General features: G+C 34.6%; 1 protein-coding gene across 1 annotated transcript; it reads left to right on the top strand.

Moving 5' to 3' along the window:
* The first annotated feature begins 2,266 nt into the window (after window positions 1-2,266).
* On the top strand, window positions 2,267-15,339 carry LOC148954939 (uncharacterized). The gene is made up of 5 exons (XM_089105707.1): window positions 2,267-2,322; window positions 3,267-3,405; window positions 6,115-6,264; window positions 8,588-8,739; window positions 15,059-15,339. Exons 1-5 carry the CDS (start codon window positions 2,267-2,269, stop codon window positions 15,282-15,284), a joined length of 723 nt encoding a protein of 240 aa, XP_088961833.1. The 3' UTR covers window positions 15,285-15,339.
* Window positions 15,340-17,957: the final 2,618 nt, after the last annotated feature.

Here is a 17,957-nt window from a genome sequence, read left to right as displayed (position 1 = left end):
TTTTGCAGGCTCTTCAGAATTGTTTCCAGTTCGTTTGTGTGCTTCTCTGTAAGCGACGGGTGCCAGGGAGGACAGCCGTGCATCATTACGGGCGTTACATAAGTCTTATAGCACGAACGAAGGAGTTGCTCTGTCATTCCAAACCTTCTTAGATTTGCAAAGGATTTTAGAAAACCAGCTGCCAAACCAAAACCGGCTGATGTGATCTCCAAACGATAGATCATCACTTATTGTGATGCCAAGTATTTTTACTGATTTTTTGGTTTGGAAAGGTGCAAATTCATTTATTCTCTTCTTCTTCTTCAGGAAGTTGACATGCATTACACAGCTTTTCTCGAGGCTTATCTGGAGCTTCACTTGATCAGCTTGATGTTGAAGTTCTGCAACAAGGGGTATGAGCTGATTGGGAGTTTGTGACAGGAAGTGCATCAGGCTTAGCGAGAGATCATCTGCAAATTTATACCTCTGTTTGTGCTGCCTCATCAGTCGGTTGATGACTATAACAAATAAGATGGGACCTAACTTGCTTCCTTGGGCAGCTCCACACGTGATGTCTTGGAAGTTGGATATTTCCCCGTTTTCGAGTTGTACTTACTGTTGATGACCCGAAAGGACACTTGCAATGGTAGATAAGAGAAACTGCAAGACTTTCGGGGCACAGGCTTCGTTGATTACAGTCGCTTAATCAATCAGATCAGAAGCGTTCACGGAATCAGAAAGGATTATTTTAGGAAGTGCCTCGGGATTTTCTAGGTTCTCTAGTAGATCATGAAGTAATCTGACCAGATAATGAGTTGTGCTATGTCCTCGACGAAAACCAAACTACATAGGATGAATTTTGTGTTCTATTTCTGCTAGTAGCCAGTGTAAAATAAAATCTTGGAAGACTTTTGAAATGATGGGCGTCTTTGAGATTGGCCTGAGATCAGATGGTGAGGTTGGTGATGTTTTTTTTGGAATTGGTTTGATCAACGCCTTTTTCAGCTGATCTGGGAACGGTCCGTCGATTGGGCACTGACTATTCACCATAGTCAGTAGGGGGGAGCATGCATGTATCAGCCATGCAGGAATTTCACCAGGGCATGAGGATTTCCTAGTGTTTATGCTTTCAAGTCTTTTTTGGATCTGGGAAACTGTAATAATAGGGAGGGTTTCAATTGGACCATTCTGTGGCATAGTCTTGAGGGGAGGCTATTGGCGGCAAATATTTGAAAAGTATGTATTAAGAGCGTTTGCGTTTGAAGTATCTTTTTGCTGTGACCTCAGTTTTGATTTAGACGTCTACTTTGCCAGCAGGTTCAGGATATTAGTGTTTACCTGAACATGGTCTCTATTTTAAAACTTTAGATCACTGAGGTATCCAATACATAAATTTCTATTGCTATCGGAGTCGAGAAATTATGTTTCTCTACCGTTTATATTCGTCAGAGTGTGGCTTTGTCTCATAAAGCATGTCTCGCTCTGCCATTGCTACTTTAATTGTCTGAGTAACCCTTGGTTTATTCTGTGCCCTAATTGTAACTCGCTTTTCAGAGAAGAAATGTTCGTACTCTCGAATTGTTTTTTCATAGAAGAGTTCAGACATGCTGTTTGCGTATTTGGTTAAAAAAAGGCGGAACCAGCATACTGAGTTGAGCCATTCTCTGTAGCCAATTATACCTTCTTCTGTAAGTGGACGGTAGGTGAACTGGGTTGGTTTAGTAGGTTTCATTGTTGACTTTGGTCGTAATATAACTGTTGCATGGTCATTGGTTGAGAGTGGTGCTTCCACCAAAGGATCTAAGTAGAAATCACCAACTGTAGTGAAGATCAAGTCAAGGGTGTTTTCTCCCCGTGTTCTTACTTTAACTATTTGATACAGGACTGTAGAGCTTTCGATCCAGTTTGCCTTGAGGTTGTTGAAGTCCCCACAAAGAAAGATTCCTGCATATTGATATTTTGTTCTGTTGAAGTCGCAACTTTGTTGGATGTATTTCACTAGTTGTCGCCGATATGGTCCTCTTGGTGAGAAATATACCGTGGCGTATTTCAATGACGACACTTGACGAGGTAGGCCTTTTGGTCGCGCCCACAGCCACGAAACTTCGATGACATGGTCCTTTGGTACTGCGACATCCAGAATCCTATGAGGCACGTTTTCTTTGCAGTAGAAATCGCCACCGCCACCATTTGTCTTGGGTTCTCCCAATGCACTGCAGCGTGTGGAAATGTAACAGGAATACCCATCAACCATGGCCAAGATAGGAGACGGATCCATGTTTCTGTCATGCACATGATGTCAATGTCATGTTTCCTTAGGAAAACTTCCATATCCTCTGCCTTGTTATTGAGAGATCGAACATTTGACAGGGCTTGTTTTCTTTTTCCCTCTTTCCAGGCTGCAGGAAGAAGGATCAGGAGTCTACAGTCCCAGAGCGTGAGTACCTGTTGAGGGGATTTGTGGGATAGTGGGGTATTTTGAATTAGATTTTGCTGTTGTCTCCACATTTAGACAAGTGTTTCCTGTTCTGATTCTCGCTGCCGCGAAATATATATATATGTATGTATATATATATATATATATATATATATATATATATATATATATATATATATATATATATATATATATATATATATATATATATATATATATATATATATATATATATATATATATATATATATATATATATATATATATATATATATATATATATATATATATATATATATATATATATATATATATATATATATATATATATATATATATATATATATATATATATATATATATATATATATATATATATATATATATATATGTATATATATATATATATATATATATATATATATATATATATATATATATATATATATATATATATATATATATATATATATATATATATATATATATATATATATATATATATATATATATATATATATATATATATATATATATATATATATATATATATATATATATATATATATATATATATATATATATATATATATATATATATATATATATATATATATATATATATATATATATATATATATATATATATATATATATATATATATAAGAGAACTAACTGGTATAATTCTTCGTCACTACTCAAAACATAATTTAGCGAATGGAGATGGTCTAGCAATTTTTTGGGGAAGGATTTCAGCTCTAGAAAAGGTTTTATTTAGTTCTTTTAGTGCTGCCAAATAGCTAAGAGTTAAAAAAAAACCTACAAACTAAGCACCCATTCTTCTTCCAGACCCAAAGATGTGAAAGTTCCTGGAAACGCAAATGACTATCTAGACTATGTTCTCAGCTTAGCTCGTCCAATCATTGCAAGCTCTGGATTAGACCCAATTTTTCCTTTGCCTGAAGTTACGGGCACCTTCGAAAATACGGTAAAAATCCACATTAAAGTCCTTTTAGTTTTTGATCAGAATGGTTCTTTTACTCTATGCTGCTCAATCCTTAAGAGTCGCGTAGCTTAAAATTTTAATGCAATTTTACGCGAAGAGTATGAGTAATTTACCTATACTCTTTGACCTTAGGGAGCAAATTTTGTCCGTAACGTAGGTGGTGCTAAGCAAATTCAAGTCCAACATATAATTTAAGTAATATTATACAAAATTATGGAAATGTCAATATGGTAGCAAAATGTAGAATTTCTGGCTGAGCAATTAATAAGTTTTTTATAGTAAATTAATAAAAATTTCCTAGAAAGATGGAAAATACATACGAAGTGTGAAAGCCAGTCAAGGGTAGAATGCATACCAGTACCATTATCGTTGATTACAATTCTATGGTTTCAATGTTTGTTGAAACACAACATTTTTGTTCAATATTCTTTTAAAAGGGTGAAAATAAGAACGGGTACCCGTCAGCGCGTCAGGCTCAAATATACACTATTCCACTGATAAATTTTCACTGACATTAATAACAATTAGTATGCGATTGAAATCCTCTAGCTAACTAGAAAAAACTCAGTTTTCAGTAAAGCACCAAGAGGTATGCAGGGAGAGGTAATAGCTTGTAACTAAATTATTTAACATGTCCCTGCCCTGAGGTCTTTTGGCAAACAGCTAGTCAGGGAGGAAAAAAAAATTGAAATATCTAATGAGATACATCTTAACTATGTGCAAAAGCTACTTACCCCCATTCAAGATTGGGATAGGGTTCAAAAGCTCCAGTTGAAGGCTTCAAGCCATTGAAAATCAATTGGTTATCTTACCATTTATCTTCCCTGGCATTGTAACCCTCTTTGGCCAAAATTGATATTTCGTGGCAGATAATGGCAGAAAACCCCACTTTGCTGTAGTATTATCTCTTTTTTCACTTACGAAGGTCATCATTTTCTCATTATTGATCACCAATGTTGGTTGTCGCTACATTATTCACTTCATTGTTATTTATTGTTATTGTTATAAATTGATATGTTATTTATTGTTATTTATTGAAGATTTACGAATGAACTCAGGACCAAACTTACATAGTTTCAGTATATTCTTTATACTTATTATTAATTAAAATACAAGTAAATCTAAAAGCGTAAAATCACTTGGATTTTCAACGGAAATAAATTCCTAGAAAATCTTGCTAGGCTTTCACTCATATCCAGCTTTGATTTGCATGCGTTTGATAAGTTAAAAACAATTTTAGTAAAAACAAGTTAAAAACAATAAAAAACAATAAGTAAAAAACGAAAAATTATTTAGAAACAAATATGAAATATACTGAAGATAGATCAGCGCGATATGGTACAAATATTGCAACAAAAAACGTAAATACAAAAAAAAAAAAATAACATTCAGCAATGCCTTCCATAAGATGTACCGACTGCTTTCCTGATTTTTTTGTCAACTCGACGATTTATTTGCTTATACTTTGCTTCTATATTTATTTGCTTTAATTGCTTATACTTATACCTTGTAACATTGTTTAAAGGCAATGTCACCGTTAAAGCTGATTAAAGTGAAAAAAAGAATAAATTACAATCAATTCCTTATTTGAGATGGTAAAAAATAGCCCACGAATAAGAAAGGCAATCGAACTACTACTACTACAAATAACTCACCACAGGATCAAGCCACCTGAGGCCAACACAGCTAAACACAACTCCGGTCAATCCTGCCTCCGTCCCAATATATTAAAAGCCTCCCTCCCTACACCCTCCCAGGAAATTTCTATTTTTCTTAAATCTTTCTTTACGGCATTCTCCCAAACCAACCGTGGACGACCTGCCTTACGTTTAGCCCTAGACGGATGGCCGAAAAGGACAATCTTTGGCAATCTGTGATCCTTCATGTGCAGAGCATGCCCTAACCATCTCAATGTGTCGTTTACTAGGCTATAATTTCTTCGAGGGCCACCACTCCTCAAGTGGGAATAAAGTTGAACGCAAGGTCCCCAGTCTTGCAGGTACCCTAACTGGGCCGAGACAACCCTTTACAGAGGTCGTTGTCTATAGATCTGGATCTTACGGGTATCAAAGGGTCACCTATACTGTTGTTAACTATGCAAGGTCAACTATATCGGGTATAACACAACACTAATGTTGTGTTGTATCCTCTGTGGAAATTTACTTGGAACCTTTTGTTAATCAAAGACTCGTAGAAACAGGGACGTCACGTATTGGGGGGGGGGGGGGGCACCTCACTAATGTTTTTTCCAATGACTGAAAATATTCTACTGGCTCAAATAGGTAAAACGGCTGATGAAAATGTATGACGTAAAGCAATGAAAAAATATCAGTCTCAGTTGGAAAAAAAAGAAGTAATTTTAATTGCAATATCCCCCAAAGTCAGTAAAAGTAACCAGCCAGTCGGTTACATCCATCCCCCTCCCCATAATTTGGCTAGTGATGTCTTTGCCTAAGACAAGTCTAAACTTGTAAACCTTGTGACTTGTTGTGGTTTTATCATTATCACTTCTTTTTAAATAAATTTCAGCAGAAAAAAAGCATAAGTCTTGACACTAAAAATCCAGATTTGACATTTTGATAATCTATCGAACGGAAGGAATTTTTAATTGGCCGTGGAAAAATATGTGTATTTCTGGAGCTTTCATTATTTTGATATCAAGATTTTTTCTGTGATTTTTTTCTAATATAGATTCTTGGGGTTGATTGGTATGGTGAAGTTGCTTTGTACAATGGATTCCTGTTTGGGCTTTCTACTTTGACCAGAGCAGGAGATGCTACTTTGGAAGTAGTTGGCTTCCGTATGGATTTCACTGGAGATGTCGGCCTTTCAAATGTTCAGGTTCGCCCATTTTTTCAAATGTTATATTAAATCATGCATTTTAATAATGTCTGCTGTTTCTGTTGCAACATCTTAGTCTCAATTGATGGGTCACCTCGTCTTACACAATCTCAGTGTAGACTTTATATCATTATTCAATAAAAAAAAGACAAGTTTTTTCAACTGTAAGTAAGGAGTTTCATTAAAACTTAAAACGAACAGAAATATTACGTATATGAGGGGGGTTGCCCACTCGCTTTTTATTGTTCTAATTAAACGGCCCGGTCCTTGTGTTTGAGGAGTCGCTCTAGAAGAATTGGGACTAAAAGTCAAACTTTAGTGTAAAGAGCAAGGAATTGAGGAGGGGTAACCCTACTCAAATAGGTAATAATTTCTGTTCGTTTTAAGTTTTAATGTTGCTCTTTTCTTTCATTTAAAAAACAACTTGTGTTTTAATTTAATTTCTGATCGTCTTTTTAAGAAATTTTGGGAAAATCCAACTCCCCCTCCCTAAGAAATTCCCTCCCCTAGAATATTTCTCTATGGAAAATCTCTCCCATGCAAAGCAGCCCCCCCCCCCACCACAAAAAATATTTTAATTTCTCCTTGTTTTTCAAATCATGCCGGAAACCCCCCACTGTGGAAAGTTATATCCAGAAATCCCTCGCCAGTGGAGAATTCAAGGGTTTATTTTTAGAGACATTTCTAGAAATTTAATTATTCGTAAGTTTTAGAACCCTAGTACATATAATTTTGAATTTTGCTTCGATTTTCCATTTTAAAGTCCCTTGACGTAGTGGTCAATTCTCTCAAGAAGTTTTAACTTATCTGATCTTGCATGAATGTCTAAAAATAAAATACGTAAATTATGAACCTATATTTCGAATTTCTTGCCTCTATAAGGCAAGAGCGGATCCAGGATTTTGGTTCGGGGGGGGGGGTACTAATTTTCGACTCGGTTTTCGACTAATTTTACTAATTTTTACTAAGGTTTTACTAACTTTTGACTCGGTCAGAACTTTCGGGGGGGGGGGGTTCAAACCGGTTAACCCTCCCCCCTGGATGCGGCCTTGCTATAAGGGGTCATTTTTAAACAATTAGGCGAATTCTCTGATGGTTCGCGGTTCTTATAGATCAGCTACAACGTATTATAAGATTAGAACCTGTAGTAATATCAGTCAGGCACGTATACACGTTAATCTGGCATCATTCTGCTTTCTAAAGAAGGTAAAGAAGCTTAAGGCTCTTTCTTATCTTTAGGTTTGTGGTATTTTTTTCCCACTTACCTCCAAGATCACCATAAATGCACGAGAAAAAATTATATTCTTTCTCCTCGTTTGTCTACCCGTTGCAGGTATACGGAATCTTTTATACCCCTCTGAGCCTAGTAGTCAAATAGCGGTAGTGGGAAATAACATTGTTCTCTATTCTTTTTTTTTTATTCCACTGATTGTTACAGCCAATAAGCTTTTGTAGTTAGATTATTTTGCATGAATATTTGACAAGTTTGTACAGTATGACAATATTTTGCGTAGCTTTTGATCGTGTTATTTTTAATCTTTCTGTTTATTTAACGAGAAAGTAAATTCAGTCACTTGAGCTTGTGAAATAAGAAACACGATGATAAGAGATTCGACTGATAGAGATTAAGATATTAGGAGATTTAGCGGTAAAAGATGATATTTTTTTATATCTTTTCGCAGAAGAATTTTAGCATTGGAACTTATTGCTCTCTCATCAGACGTATCTCCTATTATTTGTTTTTCAAACCGACTGGTTAAAGTTAAGTCTTAGCTGACATATTTAGTTCGACTAATCAAATTAATTATTACCTTTATTTCAATTTTTCTTCCACTATACAATCATTTTCTTAAGTAGTACACACTAAAATGAGACAAAAGTCAACTTACAATTTCCATATTACCACTTCTTCGATTACCTAAAAAAAATTAAAAAATATAATGCCCTCTAGGGCATTGTGGATCTGCTTTCTGAGTCTTTCATATGTAGAGCTTGAAAACTTTACATTTTAATAATAGTAAAATTCAGATAATCACAGAAAAAGCGAATAACAATCCACTTTGCTGTAAATTTTCACTTCGCCCGTTGTTTTCAAAAAGAATTATAAACTGATAATAATTTTTAATTAAATTGAACTTTATTAAAAGTATTTTTTTGTATAATAGTTGTCACATTATTCAATTTCCGGTAGCCTAGTACTATTTGCTAATAAATAGTGACAAAGAATTATGGTTCTTCTTAAAAATCAACTTAAATTTGAAAGACGTTCTAAAAATTTTTAAAAGGTCTATTCACTAGTGACATCTTTATTTTTTCTTTGTAGGCAGGTTACAGATGCCACTATGATGTTCAAGGTGTTGGAGATGACGCAGATATAAATGTTCTTATTCCTTATGTTAGTGCTAGGTTTTCTTCGTCCACTTTTCTACTCAACGCAACGACAACAATGAACAGTTTTCAAATACTGAACATAGGGTTAGTTTCTTTTCGTACTTGGTAAAATCAAAGACTAAAAGAACAGGAAATATAAATGGACGGTTCTGGATATTTCAATTCGTTTTTCATGCTTCCTTAAAATTCGAACTCAAAATCAAAAGCTTTCAGCTATGGATAACATTCCACGAAACTATTTGTAACTTCAATACACAAATACACTACTTTCACATCATGAAAACATTTTTTATTATATAAGCTGAAAGTTAAGAAGGGTAATTATTTTTCGGGAATTTATGACGTTGGTAGAATCTAGGATGAAAATTCAAAAGGTATTTTCCAGAAACAGTTGAATATGAAACTAGAGAGTTTACAATTTGCCGATGTAGAATATGGATGAAATCATTTTAGGAGAAGAGGCTGTGAAGTAGCAGAAGGTTTCTTAGTAAACAAAATTAGAAAAGTAACTATGATTATTAGCAAGAACATTTTAAGCTTAGTAGAAAAAAAAAGGATTTCTACAAAAAGTTTTGAGCGACAGATCGTATGAGAATAAAAGAATTGTAAGGCAAATACACTAGAGAAATCGCTCAACTTTGAATTAAGGAGGTTAAAAATAGAGGCCATGGATAAAATTGCCAATGATCTGGAAGATGCAGCTAACCGACACAGTAGTAAGATACTGCACTAGCATGTTAAGAAATTGAGAAGAAGTAGTCAAGTTGGACTTGACCCAGTAAAAGATAGGAGCAGGACCTCAGTTAGTGACAAGGAAGCTGTTAAAGAGAGATGGGTAGAGCCCTTCAAGAATGAGTTAAACCGTGATAAAGTTTTAGAATGAAAATGAAAAATTGAGAATGAAAATGAGAATGAAAAATTTTTCAGGTAAAGGAAGATAAATTTGTGGGGAAGAGTTAGAGACAGTACTAAAGGTCCAAGAATTAATAAAGCCTCAAATACTGATAGTGTGGTAAATGAGTTTTAAAATATGGTGGCAGCGAAGAAACAGATAAATTGCTGAAGATTACGAGTATGATTTTTGAAAAATAGAAAGGACCTAGTAATTTCAAGAAATCTTTAATTAAACATCTTTATAAGAAAGGGAATAACAGCGATTCTGATAAATATTGACAACATTACCTTGATGTGCTTAGAAAACAAATTACTAATCATGACGATACCTATTAGACTGAAAGATTCTGTAGGTTAAGTTTTAACAGAAAAACAGTTTGGTTTTAGGAAAAGAAGAGGATGTGCCGACAAAATTTTCACTCTCAGATTAATAATTGTGAAGTGTCCGAACCATATGACCCCTTTAGTCCTCAATTTTGTAGATTATATGCGAGTTTTTGTTTCAGCCGATTCAAAAGCTTTAGTGAAGGTCTTACCATTGTACGGTATACCAGGAAAGTACATAAAAGTGATTAGTGCTGTGTACGAGAACAGCATTGCTGTGGTTAAAGTAAGGTCAGTGGCTGGATTGGCGTTGAATCAGGAGGTAAGTAGGGTTACGTCGAATCTCCGTTTATGATTACAACGATAGAAATTTCTAAAGAATAGAGGAAAGGCTCTGGGTAAGCATGAATTCAAATGGGGAGATAAAACCCTAGACATAGGTCATATCGACGATTTTAAAGTCTTTCAGAGTCCCAGGGCGGGGGGGGGATAAGAAGTATCAAAATACTTTTTTTTTAACTGACGCCTTTTCAAAGTGGACAGCTTATCTTACACAGGTAGTATTATTAGTAAAGATGGTGTATGTAATGAAAATGTAAAAAATAGAATAGCTGAGGCCCAGGGTGTTTTTTCACAACTGAAAAAATCGAAAGCTACTATAACGACAGATCTCAAGTTTGCTTTTGAAACGTGGAGGCTTCGAAAGACAGAGAGACATTTGTTGATTATTTCCAGGGGAATTGTCTGAGGATAGTTTTAGGTACCCGTTTGATGTGTCAAGCGAGAAGCTGCACGAAAAATACAGCTTGATCCTACTTTTAAAAGCTATAATGAAAGAAGGCTCGAGTGGCTAGGACATGTTTTATCCATCCAGGACATGTTGGCTAGGACGGATGAATATGACAGATTGCCGAAAATTGTACTTTCTGTTTATCCATCTGGGGCCAAACGAGAGAGATCCCCATATCGTTTTATCAAACAGTTCGTGCCAAGTGAGGAGCAAAATGGCCAGTAGTAACAAAAACTCTAAAAAATAAAATTTTGATAACACTTTATACTTTGAAAGAATCGGCTTTTTCGGCTGATTTAAAATATACAAAAACTGTTAGTGATACCGTTAATTCCCACTTTATCAAATCATAAGGTGGGAAGAGAGATCCCCATAAGTCGACTTGTCTTAATATAAATGACACCATTAGATGCACCTTATTAGATAACCCTACTATAAAGGTTTTGAGCTCCAAAAAAAAAAAAAAAAAAAAAAATCGAAATTCGCATTTTCTTTTTCACCAGTAGAAATATCGTGCATGCGTGTTTTTTGTTTTGTTTCTTTTCCCAAGGTTGATCTTAACGGATTAATGGCTGTAGAACATGAGGGGAAGGTTCCTTCGAAAGAAAATGAAAGTTCTAGTACCCCTTTCAAGTGACCAAAAAGACTGCGCCACAGGAAAGAGGCGTTTTCTGCTATTTTGTGGCACTAAACTACGGTTTTCACCCAAAGAGGAGCAAGCTCCTATAAACTGAAAATTCCGAGTAATGCCATACGTTGGTGCATTCGTTCCTGAAAAGCCACATAGTTCATACAAGATAAATGGTCAATATGGACAATTATCTTAATGCTTGATTTAATAAAATAAAAAAAAACAAGTTTTTTCAATTGAAAGTAAGGAGCAATATTAAAACTTAAAACGAACAGAAATTATTACGTATATAAAGGGGATTGCCCTTGCCACAACACCTCGCTCGTTACGCTAAAGTTTTTTATTACTTTTAAAAAAGCGTCTTATTGTAATTAAATGACCCTTGTGTTTCAGGAGTTATTATTAAAGAATTAGGACACAGTTCAGACTTTAGCGCAAAGAGCGAGGTGTTGAGGAGGGGACAAACCCCTTTATATACGTAATAATTTCTGTTCGTTTTAAGTTTTAATGTTGCTCTTTACTTTTAGTTGAAAAAAACTAGTTTTTTTTATTTAATTTCTGATTATTTTTTAAATAATGCCAGAAAATCTGGCCCCACCTCCACGGAGAAATCCCCTCCCCACGGGAAGATCCTCTAGATAATTCAATCCCGGTGAAAAAATACCCCGAACAATTACTCTTAACCACTCTGCGCGTAAAATTGAGACGGAAAAGAGAAAGCAAGGCATTTAAAAAGAATTTTGTATAAGAATTATGGCAAATCCCCCCAGTGTATAGTTTCACCTGACACGTTCACTCCCTGGAATCTTCTCTCGCCACGCAAAATTCCTCCATGGAAAAACTCTCAGCAGAAAATTTGCCCCCCCCCAGCCCGAAAATGTATGCATACATCCCAATAAAAAATACTATGCGCAAACAATTGGGAAATTTTATGACTTAAAGACCTTTTCCCTGGAGCTATGGGGGGGAAGTCCTTGTTATAAACTAAGGCACAGTTATTGGGCTTTACAACTATGATGAACAAAATGGCTATCTCAAAATTTTGATCGGACGATTTTGGGGAAAAAAGGGTGCGGGAGGGGTCCTAGTTGCCCTCCAATCTTTTTGGTCACTTAAAAAGGGCGCTAGAACATTTAGTTTCCGTTCGAATAAGCCCTTTTACGATATTCTTGGACCACTGGGGTCGATACGATCACCCTCGAAAAAAAAAAAAACACGCATCCATGATCTTTCTTCTGGCAAAAAAAAGCAAAATTTCACAATTTTGCAGATAGGTGCTTGAAACCTCTACAGTAGGGTTCTCTGATACACTGAACCTGATGGTGTGATTTTCATTGAGATCACTTGACCTTTAAGGGCTGTTTTCCCCTTTCCTCGAAAATCAAGAAAATGTCTCAGGCTCGCAACCTTTGATGGGTAAGACTAAACTTAATGAAATTTATATATTTGAAATCAATATAAAAAGTCAATTCTTTTCATGTATCTATTGGTATCCGTTTTTAAGAGTTTCGGTTACTATTGAGCCGGGTCGCTCCTTACTTACAGTTCATTACCACGAATTATTTGATAAGTTGATTCACTTGATTTTTCATAAAATTATACACAGTGATGTATAATTACACATTGTCATTATGAAGGAGGGGCGGTGGACAAGGCCGTACCCAGGAGATTTTTCGGGGGGAGGGGGGGGGGCTTGCAAAAGTATTTTTTTTTGGGGGGGGGGGAGGGGGTATAGATTTTTTTAAAGAAACGCATCAAAAATTTGTCTATATCCATTTTGTTACGTTTCTACGAGTCGGGCAAAAATTTCGGGGGTTCCCCCCTGGAAGCGGCCTTGGTGGTGGTTCATTGTGTGGTTGAGGGGCGGGGGATAAATACAATAGCACATTTCAATGCCCAAATCGACTAACTCTTCACGATCCTTTAGATTAATATAGAAAGAATTATGGGGGGGGGGGTAACACATCTCTACTTGTTGCGGAGTTATGTTTCTTGCGTTATTGTAAAGCTTCATTTAACTAAAATGAGTTGCATCAAGTTTCATAAAATTATACACAGTGATGTGTAAGTGTGTATCAACTATTGGGAAGGAAGGACAGTAGGTCATTTTGTAGACGGTGGGTTGCAGATGCTTTAAATGGCACATTTAATGCCTAAATATCACAACTCTTATTCAGCCTTCAGATACGTGTAAAGTGAGTTTTGGAGATGGGGGTTGTATAAATTGATCTCTAGTCCTCATGATTCCCGGGAATATTTTTGGTCTGCGTATTTATTGTTGGCGTTAGGGGGCAAAGGGTATATAGTGCCCTTTTCATTGTGACAATCTTTTTCTAAGTAGCACAAAATATTACATTTACCTACCTACCAACACATTAGTGGAAAAAGCGATGCGGTACATCAAGAACCTTGCCAGGAAGTTTGTTTGGGTGGACGGTTGCAAGTGCTTCTTTAAGTTTTGTTTTTAGTGATTTGAAATAATAATGTTTCTCCTATTCTATTTGTATTCCATGTTTAAATGTTTTTAAACATATAATGTATGTTGCATACAGGCATACCCTATTTTAGAAGTCGCGATAGCTTCAGCCGCGTAGAAGATATAAGTCACCCAGAATTTTTATCCATATGAACAATAATACCCCTTTCTGTCCATCCAAAATTATATAGTAAAAATATTATTAAGGCTTTATTCAGCAAAATTACTGTTCATCGAAAATTTTGACCTAATATTAAACAATTTTCCCAAATTTTAATTAAAATTCAACATTTCGATTCTTGAGCAGAACAATTGAAAAAATGGGTTGCCACTAACCAGTTTACAATTATTGATATGTACAATTTATTAGCAAGAAATTTTGGGTTTTACAAGGCCAATGTCCCTAATCAGACCTTTTTAGGCCTGGGTAAGATCTGAAAAACGACCCGAATTTATTTTCTTTTCTGAACTGAGCAACATTAATACTTAAATTAATAGAAACTATTTTTGTGTACGAGGTGGAAAGTTCCCCCTCAGCCCCTAGCTCTCAAAAGTAAAGTTGAAATTTTGTTCCAAATCTTTAAGAAAGACTGCTGAAGAACGAGGGCTGTTGAATTGGAATAAAAACAATTAAATCACTAAAAAACTCTTAGCATAACGAGCGGGGGTTTGAGGAGGCGGCAGCTCTCTCACACAATGAGTAATTTCTGTGTTTTTCAAGTCTTAATGTTGCTCCTTACTTTCAGCTGAAGCAAACTTATTTTTCTATTTGTTCAAAAAAAAACTGAATATTCTGGCTTCAAATGTGGAAATCTCATTTGACAGAATTGTAAGATGATTTTATTTTCTTTTTTAATGCTTGAGTATTCCAGTTAGTCAAAAAACTTTCTATGTTGATCGGGAAAATATGCTTTGAATTTTCATTCAAATCAAAAGCTGAATTTAATTTATAAAATTGAAAATTATGAACTAGATAAAATAGTCCGAAGTGAATTCCAAACATGGTTCCATAAAAATACCGATTACCAAAGTCAACTTTTCTGAAAATGTGATTTTGGGCTCAATAGGTGATTTGAGCTGTCACTTGATTTTACACCTTAACGGAGACTTTTTTTTTACTTTTGCCACTTTTTTACACCTTAAAGGAGGGCTATACATGAAATATAGCCCTCCTCACAAAAAAATCTGTCTACATGCATCATTTGATATAATAGATAGTTTAATGACGGTAATTTTCTGCCCAAAACAGGGTTTACTCAGATACAAAGTAATGTTTAATCTTTTGCAGATCCCCCCAGGTCACATTTCAGGGCTTTGATGGCCTTGACTGGGTAGCTGAGGCCATTGCCGACATAGTTCTTGACAACTTGGGTGATGAGATTCTCGAAGCCTTAGAAAGTGGAATTTCAGATATTTTGGAATGCATCATCAGTGTTACATCGAGTGACGATCCAAATTTGTCCGTGGACTCCTGCGTACCAGTTCGTAACGTAAAAGTCTTCAGAAGGATTTAAACCATTGTTTTTTTTGTACAACCAACTGAAACAAATAAATCTGCTTACACCCCTGTTATTAGATTTGAAGTCCAAAATTAGGTTTATACGTCCAACCGGAGTTCAATCCACAGTTAACCAAAGGCATTCATAGTGTTGCAAGCCGAAAAAAAAAAAACAACTAAGAAACAAGCTGGATCTCGCATGAAAGTGACTTTGTGAGACCCCAGCGTCCACCAGGAACCCATTTATGAGGGTCCTATGCCTCAAAGTTTAGAGGGCACATTCCAGGAATCAAGTATAATTAATAGATTTCTATGTTCATGAGTATATATGCCAGCATGTAACATATATCTTATAAATATGTTCATAAGTTTATGTATTTTCAAGGCAAAACGTTTTCTTCAGCAATCTTTGATTACAAGGGTACATTTCAGAAGCCATGAATATATGTTATTGTGTTATCATGAGAGCTCATAATATGCTCATATATGTTCAAAGTAAAATGTTTTCTTCACAAATATTTTTATTGGGAGGGTATATTCCAGAAGCAAATTATCATTTATGATAGTATTTTCTAGAGCCTATATGTTAATGTGCCTATGTTAAGCCTATATTAATATACGCCTTAACATATATGCTCAAAAATGTACTCATAAACATTTTTGTATATATTTCAAGAACAATATTTACTTTAAAGATCTTTTACTGAGAGGGCATATTCCAGAAGCCAATTATTATTAATATTCAATAAACTCATTAGCACATATGTATATGTATGTGCTAAATATGTTCATATACATTTAAAGCAAAATCTTTGGTTCACACATATTTTTGGTGAAATAATGCATTTCAGAAATCAATTATGACTAACGATAATTATGCTCATTACCATGTAGGTTAATTTCGAAAACATATGTTCGTAAACATTTTCACATATGTCAAAAGTAAAATGTTATCTTCATAAACATTTTTATTGAAATGGTGATTTCTGATAATTATGTTCATCAGCATATATATCTTAAATGTAACATATATGCCCAATTAAAATTTTTATGTGTGTTCCCAGAACAATGTTTTCTTTAGAGGAATTTTCATTGAGGGTGCATATTCCAGAACCCAAGTACAATTGATGTTTATTATATTTATAAGCATGAATACTAACTTATAACATAATTACTCATAAATTCATATATATATATATATATATATATATATATATATATATATATATATATATATATATATATATATATATATATATATATATATATATATATATATATATATATATATATATATATGTTTTATAAATGCTTTAATTTATCCCAGTGACAAGTTATGAAAGCACCTCTCAAACCAATTTTGTGGAAAACTGGAAATTTAAAAGCAGCAAAACACGCTACTACAACGAAAAAATGTTAGAAATTATGGGAAAGATAAGCAAAAAGAAATAGGAAACCTGTGTCATTGGTATTTTTCTGCAAGAAAGTTTTTCTGTAAGATTTTTTATTGATTTTATTCAATAAAGGAGGAAGCCATAGGCTTCTTGAATTTTTACCAAATTATTAGTTGGGGCTTCAAAGTAAGTAAGCATAGTGCCATAGAATGGCGCTCCTCGTATATGTTATAATGTTAACCCAACCTTGAAAAAAAAGAAAAAAAAATGTCTGACGCTATACAATAAGTACCTGAAACAATTGTTTTTCATTATACAAATACGATCAGTAGGTTTCTGATCGTCACAAGCGAGTATAGCCTACGTTGTGTGTTTTTTCCTTTTGATGTCTGTCTTACGACTCACTCTTCAGCTAATCTCTAATAATGCCTTATTAAGTAATGACATTTATTTTTACTTGAGTTTTACATTTATGTCTTTCTTTGCTTAAAATAAGGTTTATTTCAAGATTAGTGAATTATTCAAGAGTAAAAAACCTCAAATCATTTCACTATTTTGCCGAAAAAATTGTCGAACTATAGTTTTCCTCGCTTCAGCCAATACTACCTTATTAGGTAACACTAAATAAATACACACAAGAAATTAACTAAATTGTGTGGACGATTTCGTTCTTATCTGTGGCCAGCGTTTACCCCCTGGCGTTTACGAAGAAACTAGCAAAGAAACCGGTTTGTTCTCGGGTCTTACACTCGTAAACTTGAGTGAGGGTCATAAAATAAACAAGTATCACAATTCCTTCCCCCTACGGAAAATTAAAAAAACTAAACTCAAATAAAACTCTCAAATTTGGAAAGCCTTATTTGCAACGGAGGTACTTTCCGCGTGGGGGTATTTTCCGTGGGGGATATTTAACAGGGTGAGGGGTAAACGCCGGAGGGGGGGGTAAAATCCTAGAACCGTTGTATTCAGACAATATTTTTCAATATAAAAAGACATCAAGTTAATGGAGAATTAACCTTCCTTCAGGTGAATACACGTAAAATTTGGAATAAGGTTAGGTCTAAGGTAGATGGCAAAGTTGAGGAAAAACAAACAATTGAATTGATTTGGTAAATTAAATGTAAATTAAGTTATGCTGTAAAAATGGCAGAGATTATGTGTGGTCAAAAAAAAGCAAAGAAACTCAGTTCAGTGCCCTTGTCTGCGAGAATTGTGAAAGAACAAATTTCCAAATTAGCAGAAAATGTGAAGGAACAGCTTATTTTCGCATTAAAATGGGCTAAAAAGGATGTTTT

Source organism: Artemia sp. Qi Xiang Cuo, chromosome 2 (assembly GCF_049724085.1).
Source record: "Artemia sp. Qi Xiang Cuo chromosome 2, ASM4972408v1, whole genome shotgun sequence".
Taxonomy (NCBI): domain Eukaryota; kingdom Metazoa; phylum Arthropoda; class Branchiopoda; order Anostraca; family Artemiidae; genus Artemia; species Artemia sp. Qi Xiang Cuo.
Note: the sequence above shows the minus strand (reverse complement) of the source record. Positions and strands in the feature narration are given on the sequence as shown.

Excerpts from the sequence above, each read along its gene's own strand:
- LOC148954939 (XM_089105707.1), top strand. The coding sequence starts at position 2,267 with ATGCACATGATGTCAATGTCATGTTTCCTTAGGAAAACTTCCATATCC. Across the intron at positions 2,323-3,266 it reads ACTTCCATATCCTCTGCCTT|ACCCAAAGATGTGAAAGTTC; the intron begins GTTATTGAGAGA and ends TTCTTCTTCCAG. Across the intron at positions 6,265-8,587 it reads TCGGCCTTTCAAATGTTCAG|GCAGGTTACAGATGCCACTA; the intron begins GTTCGCCCATTT and ends TTTTCTTTGTAG.